Here is a 13730-nt window from a genome sequence, read left to right as displayed (position 1 = left end):
AGGGCTCAGTCCTGGGCCCAGTGCTCTTCAACATTTTTATTAATGATTTGGACGAGGAGGTGCAGGGAACGCTTATCAAATTTGCAGATGACACAAAATTGGGTGGGATAGCTAAGACCCTGGAAGACAGAAACAAGCTTCAAAGTGATCTTGATAGGCTGGAGTGCGGGGCTAAAAACAACAGAATGAAATTTAATAGGGATAAATGCCAAGTTCTACATCTAGGAAATAGAAATCAAATTCAGTTACAAGATGGGGGATACTTGGCTCAGCAATACTACAAACCAGAAGGATCTTGGAATTGTTGTCGATCGCAAGCGGAATATGAGCCAACAGTGCGATATGGCTGCAAGAAAGGCAAATGCTATTTTGGGCTGCATTAATAGAAGTATAGCTTCCAAATCACGTGAGGTACTGGTTCCTCTCTATTCGGCCCTGGTTAGGCCTCATCTAGAGTATTGCATCCAGTTCTGGGCTCCACAATTCAAGAAGAACGCAGACAAGTTGGAGGGCAACCAGGATGATCAGGGGTCTGGAAACAAAGCCCTACGAAGAGAGACTGAAAGAACTGGGCATGTTTAGCCTGGAGAAGAGAAGATTGAAGGGAGACATGATAGCACTCTTCAAATACTTAAAAGGTTGTCACACAGAGGAGGACCAGGATCTCTTCTCGATCCTCCCAGAGTGCAGGACACGGAATAACAGGCTCAAGTTAAAGGAAGCCAGATTCCAGCTGGACATCAGGAAAAACTTCCTGACTGTTAGAGCAGTACGACAATGGAATCAGTTACCTAGGGAGGTTGTAGGCTCTCCCACACTAGAGGCTTTCAAGAGGCAGCTGGACAACCATCTGTCAGGGATGCTTTAGGGTGGATTCCTGCATTGAGCAGGGGGTTGGACTCGATGGCCTTGTAGGCCCCTTCCAACTCTGCTATTCTATGATTCTATGAAGTCCCATTATTTCAAAGGTCTACTTTAAGTATCAATAAATCTGGATCCAAACCTTATTCTATAGGAATCATTAATTGTGTTGGGATTTCTTTGAAGCCAAGCTACCTAGTCTTCCTGAATCATCTAGTTTGTTATCATCACTTAGCACATCTGAAAGAGAAAACATATTTTCCTCCCTAGTTATTTCCACTACATAGTTCAACTAAGAACAAAATACCTTGAGTAATTGGACCATGGATACAAAGGCATGTGCCTGAAAGTAAAGGGCATGCAATGCTATAACATATAGGCTGAACAGTCACTCAAAGTTGGAAAAGAAGGGAAGACACATGAAGACAGACACCAAGATGGTGTTATTTCACAATTTTAATGCATATTAAATCAGTTACGAAAGGTTGGCTAGTACTCCAGTCAAAGTCCTTCACTATTTTACGCCCTTCCTAGTATAGACACATGATCAAGTTAATGCAATACAGATTAGTCACTACAAAACTCCTTCTAGCTACCCCTATTCTCACAAACAGGTTAGTAAAGAGTATTTTTTTCTGGACACCATCCTTTCAGTTCATGCTTATTGGTACAAACTCTGATCAGTGCAAGTGCATTTGTACAAAGTTATGGTAGTTATTCCCAATTAATATGTATTACAAGGATGTCATTTTGTGCATGCAATGCAGAATGCAACCCCACAAAATGGATACGCACAAGCTTGAAATTTCTCCTCTTGGTTTGTTTTTATAGCCTAACTATAAAACCTATATGGTGCTTCTTGCACAGCTTTAACACCACACGTCTCCTCCTGTCCTCAGTTAAAAAGTCATTGACCACAGGGAAATCTGTGAAGGAAAGCCACCCAGATACAATAATGGATCAACTAAATGCAACGATGAATGAAATAATAATAATAAATTTATTTCTTACCCACCTCTCCCTTTGGATCGAGGCGGGGAACAACATTAGAACAGGAATCAATACTTCTTAAAAATTCATGATTTTACATTGATCTGGATAGGCCTGCCAGAAAAGGCTAGTCTTTAAAGCTGCCTTAAAATCACACAGAGAGTTAATTTTACAAATCTCCTCTGGCAGGCCATTCCACAATCTGGGGGTGACAGAAGAAAAGGTCCTCTGGGAAACTGATGCCAGCCTAGTTTTAGCTGACTGAAGTAAGTTCACCCCAGAGGACCTGAGTGTGCAGGGCGGACTATATGGACTACTATAAAACAGCACAGGAAGGAAGTGCTTTTGCTTCGTCACAAAACAGACAATGCTGCAAAAAAGGGGGGAGAAATGAAGGAGACGCAGCAAAGGAAGCAGCTAATAGAAGGTTAAGTTTAGTCTGGACAGGGCTGCATATGCTTAAGAGCTTATGCCTGCTAGAATCTTAGAAATACAGAAAGCAGAATAAGATTTATATTAGGAAGGGGCAGGACTTCAGTGCCTGATATAGCTAGTAGCTCCTTGCTCTTCATAACAAGCAGAAGCAGGTTACAGTATGTAAAATAAGCAAATATACATTTACTGGTGACAGTATTTAGTTTTTCTTGATTCAGAGGTGTAAGCAGACACAGCCCAGCACAAAGCACTTTCCAAAGTCTACTTGCAAGGCCAAGAAGAAGTAACACATGCATGTGTTCCCTCATTTATGCTGCAGTCCCACTCGCTACTGCTTAGGCAGATATCCTGGTACTGAGAAATTTGGTTTCATTGGCAAAGGACAGGAACAAAATTGTATTGAGAGCAATTACGAATGGTTTACAATATAAAAATATTAGTGGAAGAGAGGACATGCTGACATAGGCCATCCTAGTGAGTTTAAGTGCTCCCAATGCAACTGTACATGAAGGAGGTGCAGTGAGTCACATATAAAGTAGGGTATGCTCGCATGTGGCTGACATGATCAGAGTCCATGAAGTCCACAGCCTTAACAAAGACCTGCTGCTGCCGTCGAGCCACTACCATGTTCTCCACATCACTTGCTAGGATAATTGAATCAGCTCTGGAGTACAGGTAGAGCTCAGGCCATCCAGAGGGTTGCTTCAACATGGCATCATAGTGGCTTTCATGTACAAAATGTGTCACAGGATACAGCATGATCCGCAATGTCACCACCACGACTGCAAATGTCATTAGAAGAGAGTACTTAACACATATATTGTATGGTGCTAAAACAAGTGACAGGGCACGGAGCGCACCCAACAGGTTCTTCCTGCCAGGAGCACTGTCAAACACAGTACCCACCACCCTCAAATGCTGGAACTGCTGTTGAGTGTGAAGGAGCTCCACAATGTAACGGTACAGCATGACACCTCCATTGCTGAAGACATGAAAGAACAGGGGCTTCGTCTCCACTTTGAAGTCAAAGAGGAGCTCCAGCAGCTTCTTAGCCAATTTCTGTAAGGACTTTATACCAAAGGATTCTGAAAAGAACACCATTCTCCAGGGAGCCGTATAGCGGATCACTACACATCCCTGCGAGGAACACAGAAGTTTTAGTGCGGGCATGTAATACAAAGAACAAGTACTTGTCAAGATCTGTCATCAGGACTTATCATTTACTGCAGTTAAGAAGTGCTCTCCTCAATGGCTTTCATTCAGGGAAATGGCAACATCTTAGAAGCAATATTGCTGTATAGTTAATATGGTTTGCAATATACAAATTAGTTAGCAATGTGAGAAGAGTTGGATTTTTAAAAAGCTTTAGTGTGGACTTGCTTCTAGGCCTCTACTCAGTAAAGTCCTGCTACCAGGTATATTTAGAAAGGATAAGAAAATATAAATTGATGAAAGAATTTACAGAAAGACGGCAGACTATGTGCTAGGTTCTTGCAAAGATAGGAAGCTGTGTAACTATAGGCCAGATCAGGTTCCCATCCACCTTCCAATCTGGCCCCTTATGACTCCTCCTTGGCTTCATCCTGGCTTCGTTGTGCGCCTCAGTGGCATCTTCATGATCTTTCTCAGGACCATGATCAGGACCAATTAAAGATCAGGACCAATTATTACTGCATCAGAAAGTAGTCATATGGATACTTCTGAGAGAATCAAAGTCACTTCCCTCTATTATGATTTCTGATGCCATTTGTATCCACCATACTGCAGGGAGAAAACGGCAAAATAGGTGCATTCCATGGCATGATCACCAATGATTTTTCCATATTTGCTTTAGCAAGAACCACAGAAGCTACCATACAGATTAATACAAAATTAGATCCTACCTAGAAGATTTGACACCAGATGCAATACCTGAACCTTCAAACCGTAGATAACCAAAGGAAGTGAGGCGGGTGGCTACTAGGAGGAGGGCTTTCTCCGCTGTGGCACCCCGGTTGTGGAATGAGCTCCCCAGAGAGGTCCGCCTGGCGCCTACACTGTACTCCTTTCGTCGCCAGCTGAAGACCTTTTTATTCACTCAGTATTTTAACACTTAATTTTAACTTAAATTTAAATTATACTGTTTTAACTCTGTATTTTAACCTTATATCAATTCTGCTGCGTGGCTTTATCCTGGTTGTGCTTTTTATATTGTATTTTGTATTTGTATTTTTAACTTGTTGGTTGTTTTATGATGATTTTAATTTTTGTGAACCGCCCAGAGAGCTTCGGCTATTGGGCGGTATAAAAATGTAATAAATAAATAAATAAATAATCAGCCATCATTGGGACAACATTAAAATTAAATCCATAATAAAAACACACACCAATAAACAATAAAATCTAATAAAACACAGCCTTATTTAAAGCCACTTTACATCAACTGCAGTGCACAATAGGACTGATCAGGTTAACTCCCATCTCCATAAACTGCTGTTAACATATTCATAGAATATAATTAGTAGTATAATTTATATTCATGATGATATATTCGACCTAGGCTCTTTTTTTACTGTTTTAAGAAAATATCTACATCTGATTAAAAAATTCGATTCTTTTGATTTTTTTAAAAAAATTGGTTTTTTATCAAACCTAATGCCTGCTAATATCTTTGGACTACAGAAGTAAAAAACACACAAAAAACTACTGTTGCCACCACCAAAGTATGTTCTGTATTTAATCTCTTAATTAATAACAAGCTTACAGTAAAATCGTATGCACATTTCATTAGAAAGAGCTATTGGGCAATATAGGTATATCTTATTATTGTTATTAATATTTATTTATAAAGTGCCATCAATTTTCATGACGCTGTACAGAATAAAACAAAACAAGACAATCTGCCATATGGCTTACAATCTAAAATCACCGTAACAGACAGGGGAGGGAGGGGAAAAACCAATAGGGGTAGGGGACATTAAAACTAAATATAGACTAGTAAGAATATAGACTAGTCTATAATTATAGACTAGTATGACCACGCTATGGTTAAAAAGCTTTCGAGAAAAGAAATGTTTTCAAGTGAGATTTAAAAACAGAAATTGACGTCGTGGTCCGCAAATGCACTGGAAGAGAGTTCCAGGCATAGGGGGCAGCGAGTGAGAATGGTCGAAGACGAGCGAGAGATGTGGAAACTCTTGGGCAGGTAAGAGACATGGTGTTATTGGAGCGGAGGGCACGAGCAGGGCGATGAAGTGAAATAAGGGATGAAAGGGAAATGTTGTAAACCGCCCAGAGAGCTTCGGCTGTGGGGCGGTATATAAATGTAATTAAATAAATAAATAAATAAATAAATAAAGGTAAGGAGGAGCCAGATTATGACAGGCTTTAAAAGTAAGAAGCAGCAGCTTGTATTGAATTCTATAAGAGATAGGAAGCCAGTGGAGGGATTTTAAAAGTGGGGTGACATGATCAAAACAATGAGCCAAGAAAATAATCCTAGCCGCCGAATGATGAATGGAGACCAGTGGAGACAAATGAGAAGGGAGAAGACCAGTCAACAAAAGATTACAATAATCCAGGTAAGAAATAACCAAAGCATGAACAAGGGTCTTGGCGGAAGAGACTGATAAGAAGGGTCGAATTCTAGTGATGTTGCACAAGGAAAAACGACAAGACTTAGTTACAGCCTCGATATGTGACGAAAAGGAAAGTGAAGAATTAAAAATAAAACCAAGGCTACGAGCTTCCTCAACAGGATGGAGCATAACGTTATTAATGGTGACAGAGAATGAAGGAGAAGGAAGAGATTTAGGAGGAAAAACTAGCAATTCTGTTTTTGCCATGTTCAGTTTCAGTCGGTGCCGCAGCATCCAGGCAGAAACATCAGCGAGACAGGCCGAGATATGATCCTGAACATCAGATGACAAATCTGGGGAAGAAAGATATAGCTGAGTATCGTCGGCATATAGATGGTATTGAAGGCCATGGGGACGAATAAGATTACCCACGGATAAGGTGTAAAGGGAAAACAACAACGGGCCAACCACAGAGCCCTGAGGAACTCCGACTGAAAGGGGAAAGGAACCAGACGAGAGGCCGTTCGCCGATACGTTAAACGACCGGACTGTTAAGTATTATTATTATTATTATTATTATTATTATTATTATTATTATATTTATTTGTATCCCGCCTTTTGCCCAATGCTGGGCCTCAAGGCGGCCTTACAAAGTTTAAAATATACATGGGGGGGGGAGGGAAACAAAACCATAAACAATTAAAAAAAATACACAACAAAATTATAAAACATTAACATAGATGGAGGGCTGGATTATTCTCCAAAGGCCTGCTTGAACAAAAAAGTTTTAGCCTGCTTCCGAAAGCCCATCAAGGAGGGGGCCAGCCTAGCTTCCCTAGGAAGAGAGTTCCAGAGCACCGGAGCAGCCACCGAGAAGGCCCTCTCCCATGTTCCCACCAAGCGTGCCTGTGAAGAAGGTGGGACTAAAAGAAGGGCCTCTCCAGAAGATCTCAAAGTACGGGCAGGCTCATAGGGGAGAATAAAGTAAGAGGCAAACCAGTCATAGACCGAGTCGCAAAAGCCAAGGTCGCGAAGGGAGCTCAACAAGAGATCGTGAGCGACTGTATCAAAGGCCGCGGTAAGGTCCAGAAGAATAAGGACAGAGTAAAGGCCTTTAGACTTGGCAAAAAAAAGATCATTAGTAATCCTAGTAAGTGCAGTCTCAGTGGAATGCAGACGACGAAAACCAGACTGAAAAGGTTCAAGGGAAGAGGTAGAAGAGAGAAAGTCAAGACACTGGGAGTAAACCACCCATTCCAGAATCTTTAAGGCGAACGGCAACAAAAAGACAGGGCAGTAACTAGAGAGCGAAAGCGTGTCAAGAGATTTTTTTTAAGAATAGGAGAAACAGTAGCGTGCTTATAGACAGAGGGAAATGAACGAGAAGCCAAGGAGGTGTTAACAACGTGAAGTAGAGAAGGAAGAATAGCAGAAGTAAGCTTAATAAAAACCCGGGAAGGAATGGGGTCAAGGGAACAAGTAGAAGGATTGGAAGATGACAGTATTCTTGACCGTTCATCATCCGAAGACAACGGGAACTCGGAGGAGGTGGCAGAGGGAGTTGAAGATAGGGGGACCGGAATACAAGAAGGAGCAGAGTTAGCCAGATCGGAACGAAGTGTTTGAATTTTAGAATTGAAAAAAAGAGCAAAATCAGTGGCAGTTAAAGAAGGAGGTAAGGATGGGGAAGAGGGCTTCAGGAGAGAATTAAAGGAAGCAAAGAGCTGATTAGGGTTCCTTGCATTCGACTAAATAAGCTGGGAGTAATACTCCTGTTTAGCTGAGGAAATGGCAGAAGAGAAAGAAGAACGCATAATTTTATATCTATATATAAAATAAATAAAATGAAGAAATAAATCCCACTTTGTTCAACGGGCCTAGCTTCTCAGTAATTGTGCATAGGACTGCAGCCTCGTGATTCATACAAAGAGCTTAGTCATACTTGGAAGTAAGTCCCACTGAATCTTGTAGGATTTACTCCAATGTAAATGTGGCTCCATCTCTGTCTAAGACAAAAACTTCTTAACTCAAAAATTCTATTTTTTTTTTGAAGTAGAGACTGAGAGAAATTAAGGAATAAATGACAAAATGGCTCATTGGGAGCAACTCAGAGTTATGAGTCATGCAAGGGGCTGTTTTTGCAAGTGTATGTGCTTTTTTGATTTGTACATATGGCTCTCTAGAAACACATGTTGGCTTTCTTTTTCCACTCCAGTCCACATCTACAATCATACATTTTGATGGTTTGATTTTCAGGGTGCTGCTGTTGCAAAGTTGTAAATATCTCAAAACTGCATATATTTCAAATTAGGATGCACATAAGCAGTGTCTTCTAGAATCAAAGTTTTGATTATAGGGCTTTCAGGAGTCACAAAGGGTTCTCTTTATGTGGGGGCACTGGTTCTCTCCTGAAGCAGTCAAAAATGCATTAACCTCTAGATGTGGTTTACCATCTCTTGGACTGTTTTCCATCCCCAACATAGGGCAAATCTTTCTGAAGTTAATTGAAGTCTCTCACTTGCAATCCAGATTTCACAAATAATTCTGAAAATATTTTGGGAGAACAGAATCGGAGAGTTCATGTTCAACCCAAAGTTAACTGTTCTACCTTGAGACTAAGCCTAACTGTAAAAACCTCCCTCAAACACTTCCTTCTCGCAGCCAGTCTTAGCAGAAGGCTAGCCAAGATGGAGACTTCTAGTATCCTCAGTCAGATAGTGCACAGACCTGATTCATATTTATAGGAAGCTCAGACTTTCTTCTTCTCCTCCCTGAGACTTGAGGTGATCCTGGGTAAGCACAAGTAATCCATTAACTCTCCTTTACTAAGATTACAGTGGTAGACAAATTAAATTAAAGACGGTAACTCAAGGAGCTGTGCAAACCAAAGAGGAGATTTGTGCAAACCTTTTTAACTTAAAACCCAACTGGCTATATACCACCCACCTGTCATAAGTGGGACATAATCCCCCCTCAACAAGGCCTTCAATAATAATTAGATAAAATGTCAGATAAGACATTTGTACTTAAATTTTCAGAATCTCTGAAGTGAAACTAGGCAATGAACACAAACTTGTACCTCTTGAATGTCCCCTACAATGCATTTTTAAGAAAGATGCCAAGCAATCCAGCAATGCTGAATTTTGATCTCTACCAATTTTGAGACAGCCATGAAAAAACCAACCCTTTAATTATTTCCAAGTGTTCAGTTAAGAAACTGCAAAACAAAGCATAGGTAACACTAGGAGATTTCATACTGGCAAAAAAAACCATATAAATTCTGATCAAAATAAATTTAGATCCCAAACAAGCTACTCAGTACAACTTAATACAGTTCATGGGGTCTCAGATCCATAGTGCTCTATCAATACATACAGGGATGTCAGCATAGTCCACTTCTATCCTCTGCACTGGGATAAGGTTAGTTTACCTTGAATAACCCAAGAAAAGCTTTAGCCCCAAAATGTCTAAACTCCCAGTGGGCTTTTTTTTCAAGGAACGAAGGATTGAAGCATTAGACCTAAGAAAGGATTGTGACAGTATTGTGCGCACATTTCCAGGCTTCAAGCAAGTGGGTGAATAAGCATTGCAACACAAGGGTGTACTGTACATTAGTTCCGGGAATAAGCAGGTTAGCTAAATTCCACTCTAGATTTTTCATAGCAAAATTTTCATTGATAACATTCTTTCCAATTTTTCTCTATTAGGACTTTGAGTAGACCTTTTACAGAAAATATGAAAGTATGACAGATGCTCCAAAAAAGAATACTGCCTTATATTCTTCTTGACAGATTTCTAGATGGGTCAGAAATAGTTATTTCAATGAAGAAAAGTGGAGGAACTGAACTGTAGCAAATATAAAGTTATGAAAAATCACTACTCACCTTTTGTAGATAGGTGGCGCTGTACTTCTCCAGATACCTATCTTTGCAGCCAGCCCATCCAAGCAGTATCACCACAGGCAGGTTGACTTTGTCTCCCTTCTCAGCACTAGCATCTAAAAAAGCAAGATTAAAGTCTGCCTTACATCTTAATAACAGGGCCTGCAGTGCCATTGCACAAAGAACACATTTTTTGCATTACAGCCGCCCAGTGGAACTTTTCAGAGTTGTTCAGGGGGCTATTAGATGCTGGCCCCAAGGACATTGTAGAACTCTCTGAGGACCGCTGTAATGAATTTGCCAGGCACTTCCAGGACAAAATCTTTGACATCCGTCAGGACTTAGACTCCAGTGTTATAGCAGTTGAATCTAGTAAGGTGTCCAGAGCGCAGGCTTGTCCTGTAATCTTGGATGAGTTTCAGTTGGTGCTTGGACAGGTTTGCGCGACCACCTCTGTACTGGACCCTTGCCCCTCTTGGCTAATAAAAGCTAGCAGGGATGGAACAGCCAGCTGGGCCAAGGAAGTGATTAATGCCTCTCTGTGAGAGGGAGTGGTCCCAGACCGTCTGAAAGAGGCGGTAGTGAGACCACTCCTGAAGAAAACTTCCTTGGACCCGGAAAATCTTAGTAATTACAGGCCGGTAGCAAATGTTCCATTCCTGGGCAAGGTCCTTGAGCGGGTGGTTGCAGGCCAGCTCCAGACACTCTTGGATGAGACTGATTATCTGGATCCATTTCAGTCGGGCTTCAGGCCTGGTTTTGGCACGGAAACAGCCTTGGTCACCCTATATGATGATCTATGTTGGGAGAAAGAAAGGAGAGGGAGAGTGACTCTGTTGATTCTCCTCGACCTCTCAGCAGCTTTCGATACCATTGACTATGGTATCCTTCTGGGACGACTCGCTGAGCTGGGAGTGGGAGGTACTGCTTTGCAGTGGTTCCGCTCTTATTTGGCGGGTCGGATACAGAAGATGGAGCTTGGGGAACATTACTCGGCCCCGTGGACTCTCAAGTATGGGGTCCCGCAGGGGTCGGTTTTGTCCCCCATGTTGTTTAACATTTACATGAAGCCGCTGGGTGCGGTCATCCAGAGCTTTGGAGTGTGCTGTCATCAGTATGCTGACGACACACAGCTCTATTTCTCCTTTTCATCGTCAGCAGGAGAGGCTGTAGATGTGTTGAACCAGTGCCTGGCTACGACAATGGACTAGATGAGAGCTAATAAACTGAAACTCAATCCAGACAAGACTAAGATGCTGTTAGTAGGTGATTCCGCTGACAGGATGGGGGATGTTCTACCGGTTCTGGATGGGATTGCACTCACCCTGAAGGAGCAGGTTCGTAGCTTGGGGGTTCTTTTAGATCCATCATTGTCACTGGAGGCTCAGGTGACCTCAGTGGCACAGAGTACCTTCTACAAACTCCGGTTGGTGGCCCAGCTACACCCCTATCTAGACAGGGATAACCTGGCTTCAGTTGTCCATGCTCTGGTAACCTCCAAGTTAGATTACGGCAATGCACTCTACATAGGGCTGCCTTTGAAGACGGTTCGTAAGCTGCAGCTCGTGCAAAATGCAGTGGCCAGACTGATTTCAGGAACCAGAAGGTTCGACCATATAACACCTGCTCTGGTCCGCTTGCACTGGCTGCCTGTATGTTTCCGAGCCCAATTCAAGGTGCTGGTTTTGACCTACAAAGCCTTACACGGCTTGGGACCACAATACCTGATGGAACGCCTCTCTCGACGTGAATATACCCGGTCACTACGTTCAACATCTAAGGTACTCCTCTGGGTGCCTACTCCGAGAGAGGCTCAGAGTGTGGCAACGAGGGACAGGGCCTTTTTGGTGGTGGCCACCAGACTATGGAATGATCTCCCTGACGAGACTCGCCTGGCGCCAACGCTGCTGTCTTTCCAGCGCCAGGTTAAGACTTTCCTCTTTGCCCAGGCATATGGTGGCACATCTTAATCACCCACATGCTTAGTTTTTTAACGGTTTTTAATGCTTTATGTGTGTATGTTCTGTGTTTTAGGATTTTAAATTTTGTATACTCTTTTTAATCTTAATTTTATAATTTCTGTAAACCGCCCAGAGAGCCCTGGCTATGGGAGCGGTATATAAGTGCAATAAATAAATAAATCTCTTTATACCATCCCTGAGCTAGCCAGGAGAGCCCTGGATTATGTGTGCGTGTGTTTTACCTATGATTCATTCACTGGGCCCGTTCAGAAGTCACGTTAAACCACAGCTTCAACCACGGTGGTTAAACCAGAAAGCCAGGCCCTGTTCACAAGGTACCTTAAACCATGGCTTTAACCAAGGTGAAGAAGGCTTTTTGCTTTATTCGCCGTGGTTTAAGATGGCTTAACCACAGTGGTTAAAGCTATGGTTTAAGGTGACTTCTGAACGGGGGCATTATTACCACACATGCCGCCGCAGTTAAGATGTCTTGGCATTAGAAGTGGATTCCGGCTCTAATGCAAACGGAACAGAGCCTCAAAGCTAACTCTCAAAAATAAAAGATGACCTCCGTCTACTTCTCGGTTCCACATCTGGCGTGCCAGGACATCCCTTTGCTCTCCTGCAAGCCGCCCCTCAAGTTCCGTATGAGAGAATTTACTCACCGACACCTCGCTCCAGCGGGCTCGAGGGAAACTCCACCACACACCCGGGCAGCTCCTGGCTCCTCATCCCCATCGCTACAGCGGCTCCCTCAGAACTGCCGCTTCCGCCTCAAACCTACCGGAAATACCCGCCCCTTCGACCTTCCCGCAAAAACGCGAGGAAGCGCTGAGCGCGGCAATTCTCACTTCGTTATTAAGTAGGATATTGCTTAGCAACGCAGCGGCCTTAGCAACCGAACTGCCGCTCCTGTCCGTCAAAATCAAAACGCGCTAGGCCGTTTACACTGACTGAAATGTCGGAGGTTGCCCCGTTGGAACTTTTAAAACAATCCACGAAATAAGGGGTTCCGAGTCCTCAGGTGCGGTCCAGTGCATTTTGTACAAGGGTAGGACAATGGGTGAAAGGACGAAGCGTACGGTGAGGCAAGGCAAGGCAAGAGACATAAGACTCTGGAGAGCAGGACGATGATCAGTTAGGGCTGGAACTTGGGGCCAAAGTCCAGGGCACCGCAATCCAGGGGGGCTCCAAATGACTAACAAGAGAGCAGCAAGTGCGGAAGCAAACGCCTTTTTATTCCTATAGTCATGATGGTACTATGATTTAAGTGAGTTTAAAATTCAAAACTGCACATGCTCGGAGTATTATAATTTTTTAAATCAGGGTTGTCAAACCGTTTTGTTCTAACATATCAGGAACGTAGAGGCAGTTTTAAAGCATGAGATAGCAATTCGTGTGTGTGTATGATACAGAGAGAAATGTCGGTTGTGTGCTTCACAACTGAAATATACGTGGCCGTGTTGGTGACGGGGGAAGGCATAAGGTCTAAAATTACCCAGCTGAAACACTGATTGAATACATGGAAGCACAAAGCGTGTGGAGTTGTGTGGAAGCAAAAGCAGATAGTGTGGAGAGAGCAATGCTTACTTTTTACGAAATGCAGGTGTTAAACCTTGGAAACTGTTTCATCTGCCCTAGGAATTCTGTTGCTTCTTAATCCTAAACATCTGGGGACAGGTTGTGGTCATTAAGTGGTAAGAAAAGGGCACCAGGCGCCTTTCTTTAAAAGTCATGTATTCTACACCTCAAATTTCAGAACTGAGCTCTAGCAGAAAGTCAGGCCATGACAAATTTTAAAAATTCCAGACAGCATGTTTGTAGAATGCAGAGGTTAGGAGTTTGTGGTCTTGCTTGTTTTTGTATTGGGAAGGTTGCCATTTCCCCCCTATAACGTTTCCTGTGACTTTAACAACTGCATGATGGAATAGTTCCTTCTTCAGGAAACTCATCACAAATCAGAATGTGATAAGGCACTTGTGGTGAAGTGCTGTGGACAATTTTTAACTCATGGTTCATCTAAGCTTGAGATTCTAAAGACTGGC

At 42.6% G+C, this 13730-nt stretch overlaps 1 protein-coding gene across 1 annotated transcript; it reads right to left on the bottom strand.

The window, feature by feature from the left end:
- Positions 1-2047: 2047 nt before the first annotated feature.
- On the bottom strand, positions 2048-12423 carry TMEM53 (transmembrane protein 53). The gene is made up of 3 exons (XM_063139873.1): positions 12351-12423; positions 9728-9840; positions 2048-3423 (listed from the first exon to the last, which is right to left on the bottom strand). The coding sequence occupies exons 1-3, from the start codon at positions 12421-12423 to the stop codon at positions 2767-2769; spliced, it is 843 nt and encodes a 280-aa protein (XP_062995943.1). The 3' UTR covers positions 2048-2766.
- Positions 12424-13730: the final 1307 nt, after the last annotated feature.

The sequence above is a fragment of the Elgaria multicarinata genome, chromosome 1 (assembly GCF_023053635.1).
Source record: "Elgaria multicarinata webbii isolate HBS135686 ecotype San Diego chromosome 1, rElgMul1.1.pri, whole genome shotgun sequence".
Taxonomy (NCBI): Eukaryota; Metazoa; Chordata; class Lepidosauria; order Squamata; family Anguidae; genus Elgaria; species Elgaria multicarinata.
Note: the sequence above shows the minus strand (reverse complement) of the source record. Positions and strands in the feature narration are given on the sequence as shown.

What these genes read in the sequence shown, in the direction of transcription:
- TMEM53 (XM_063139873.1), bottom strand. Translation starts at nt 12,423, where the DNA reads ATGGGGATGAGGAGCCAGGAGCTGCCCGGGTGTGTGGTGGAGTTTCCC. An exon ending in CCCGCTGGAGCGAGGTGTCG is followed by an intron (nt 9,841 to 12,350) that starts GTGAGTAAATTC and finishes TTGCTTTTTTAG; the next exon opens with ATGCTAGTGCTGAGAAGGGA. An exon ending in GCGCCACCTATCTACAAAAG is followed by an intron (nt 3,424 to 9,727) that starts GTGAGTAGTGAT and finishes TGTTCCTCGCAG; the next exon opens with GGATGTGTAGTGATCCGCTA.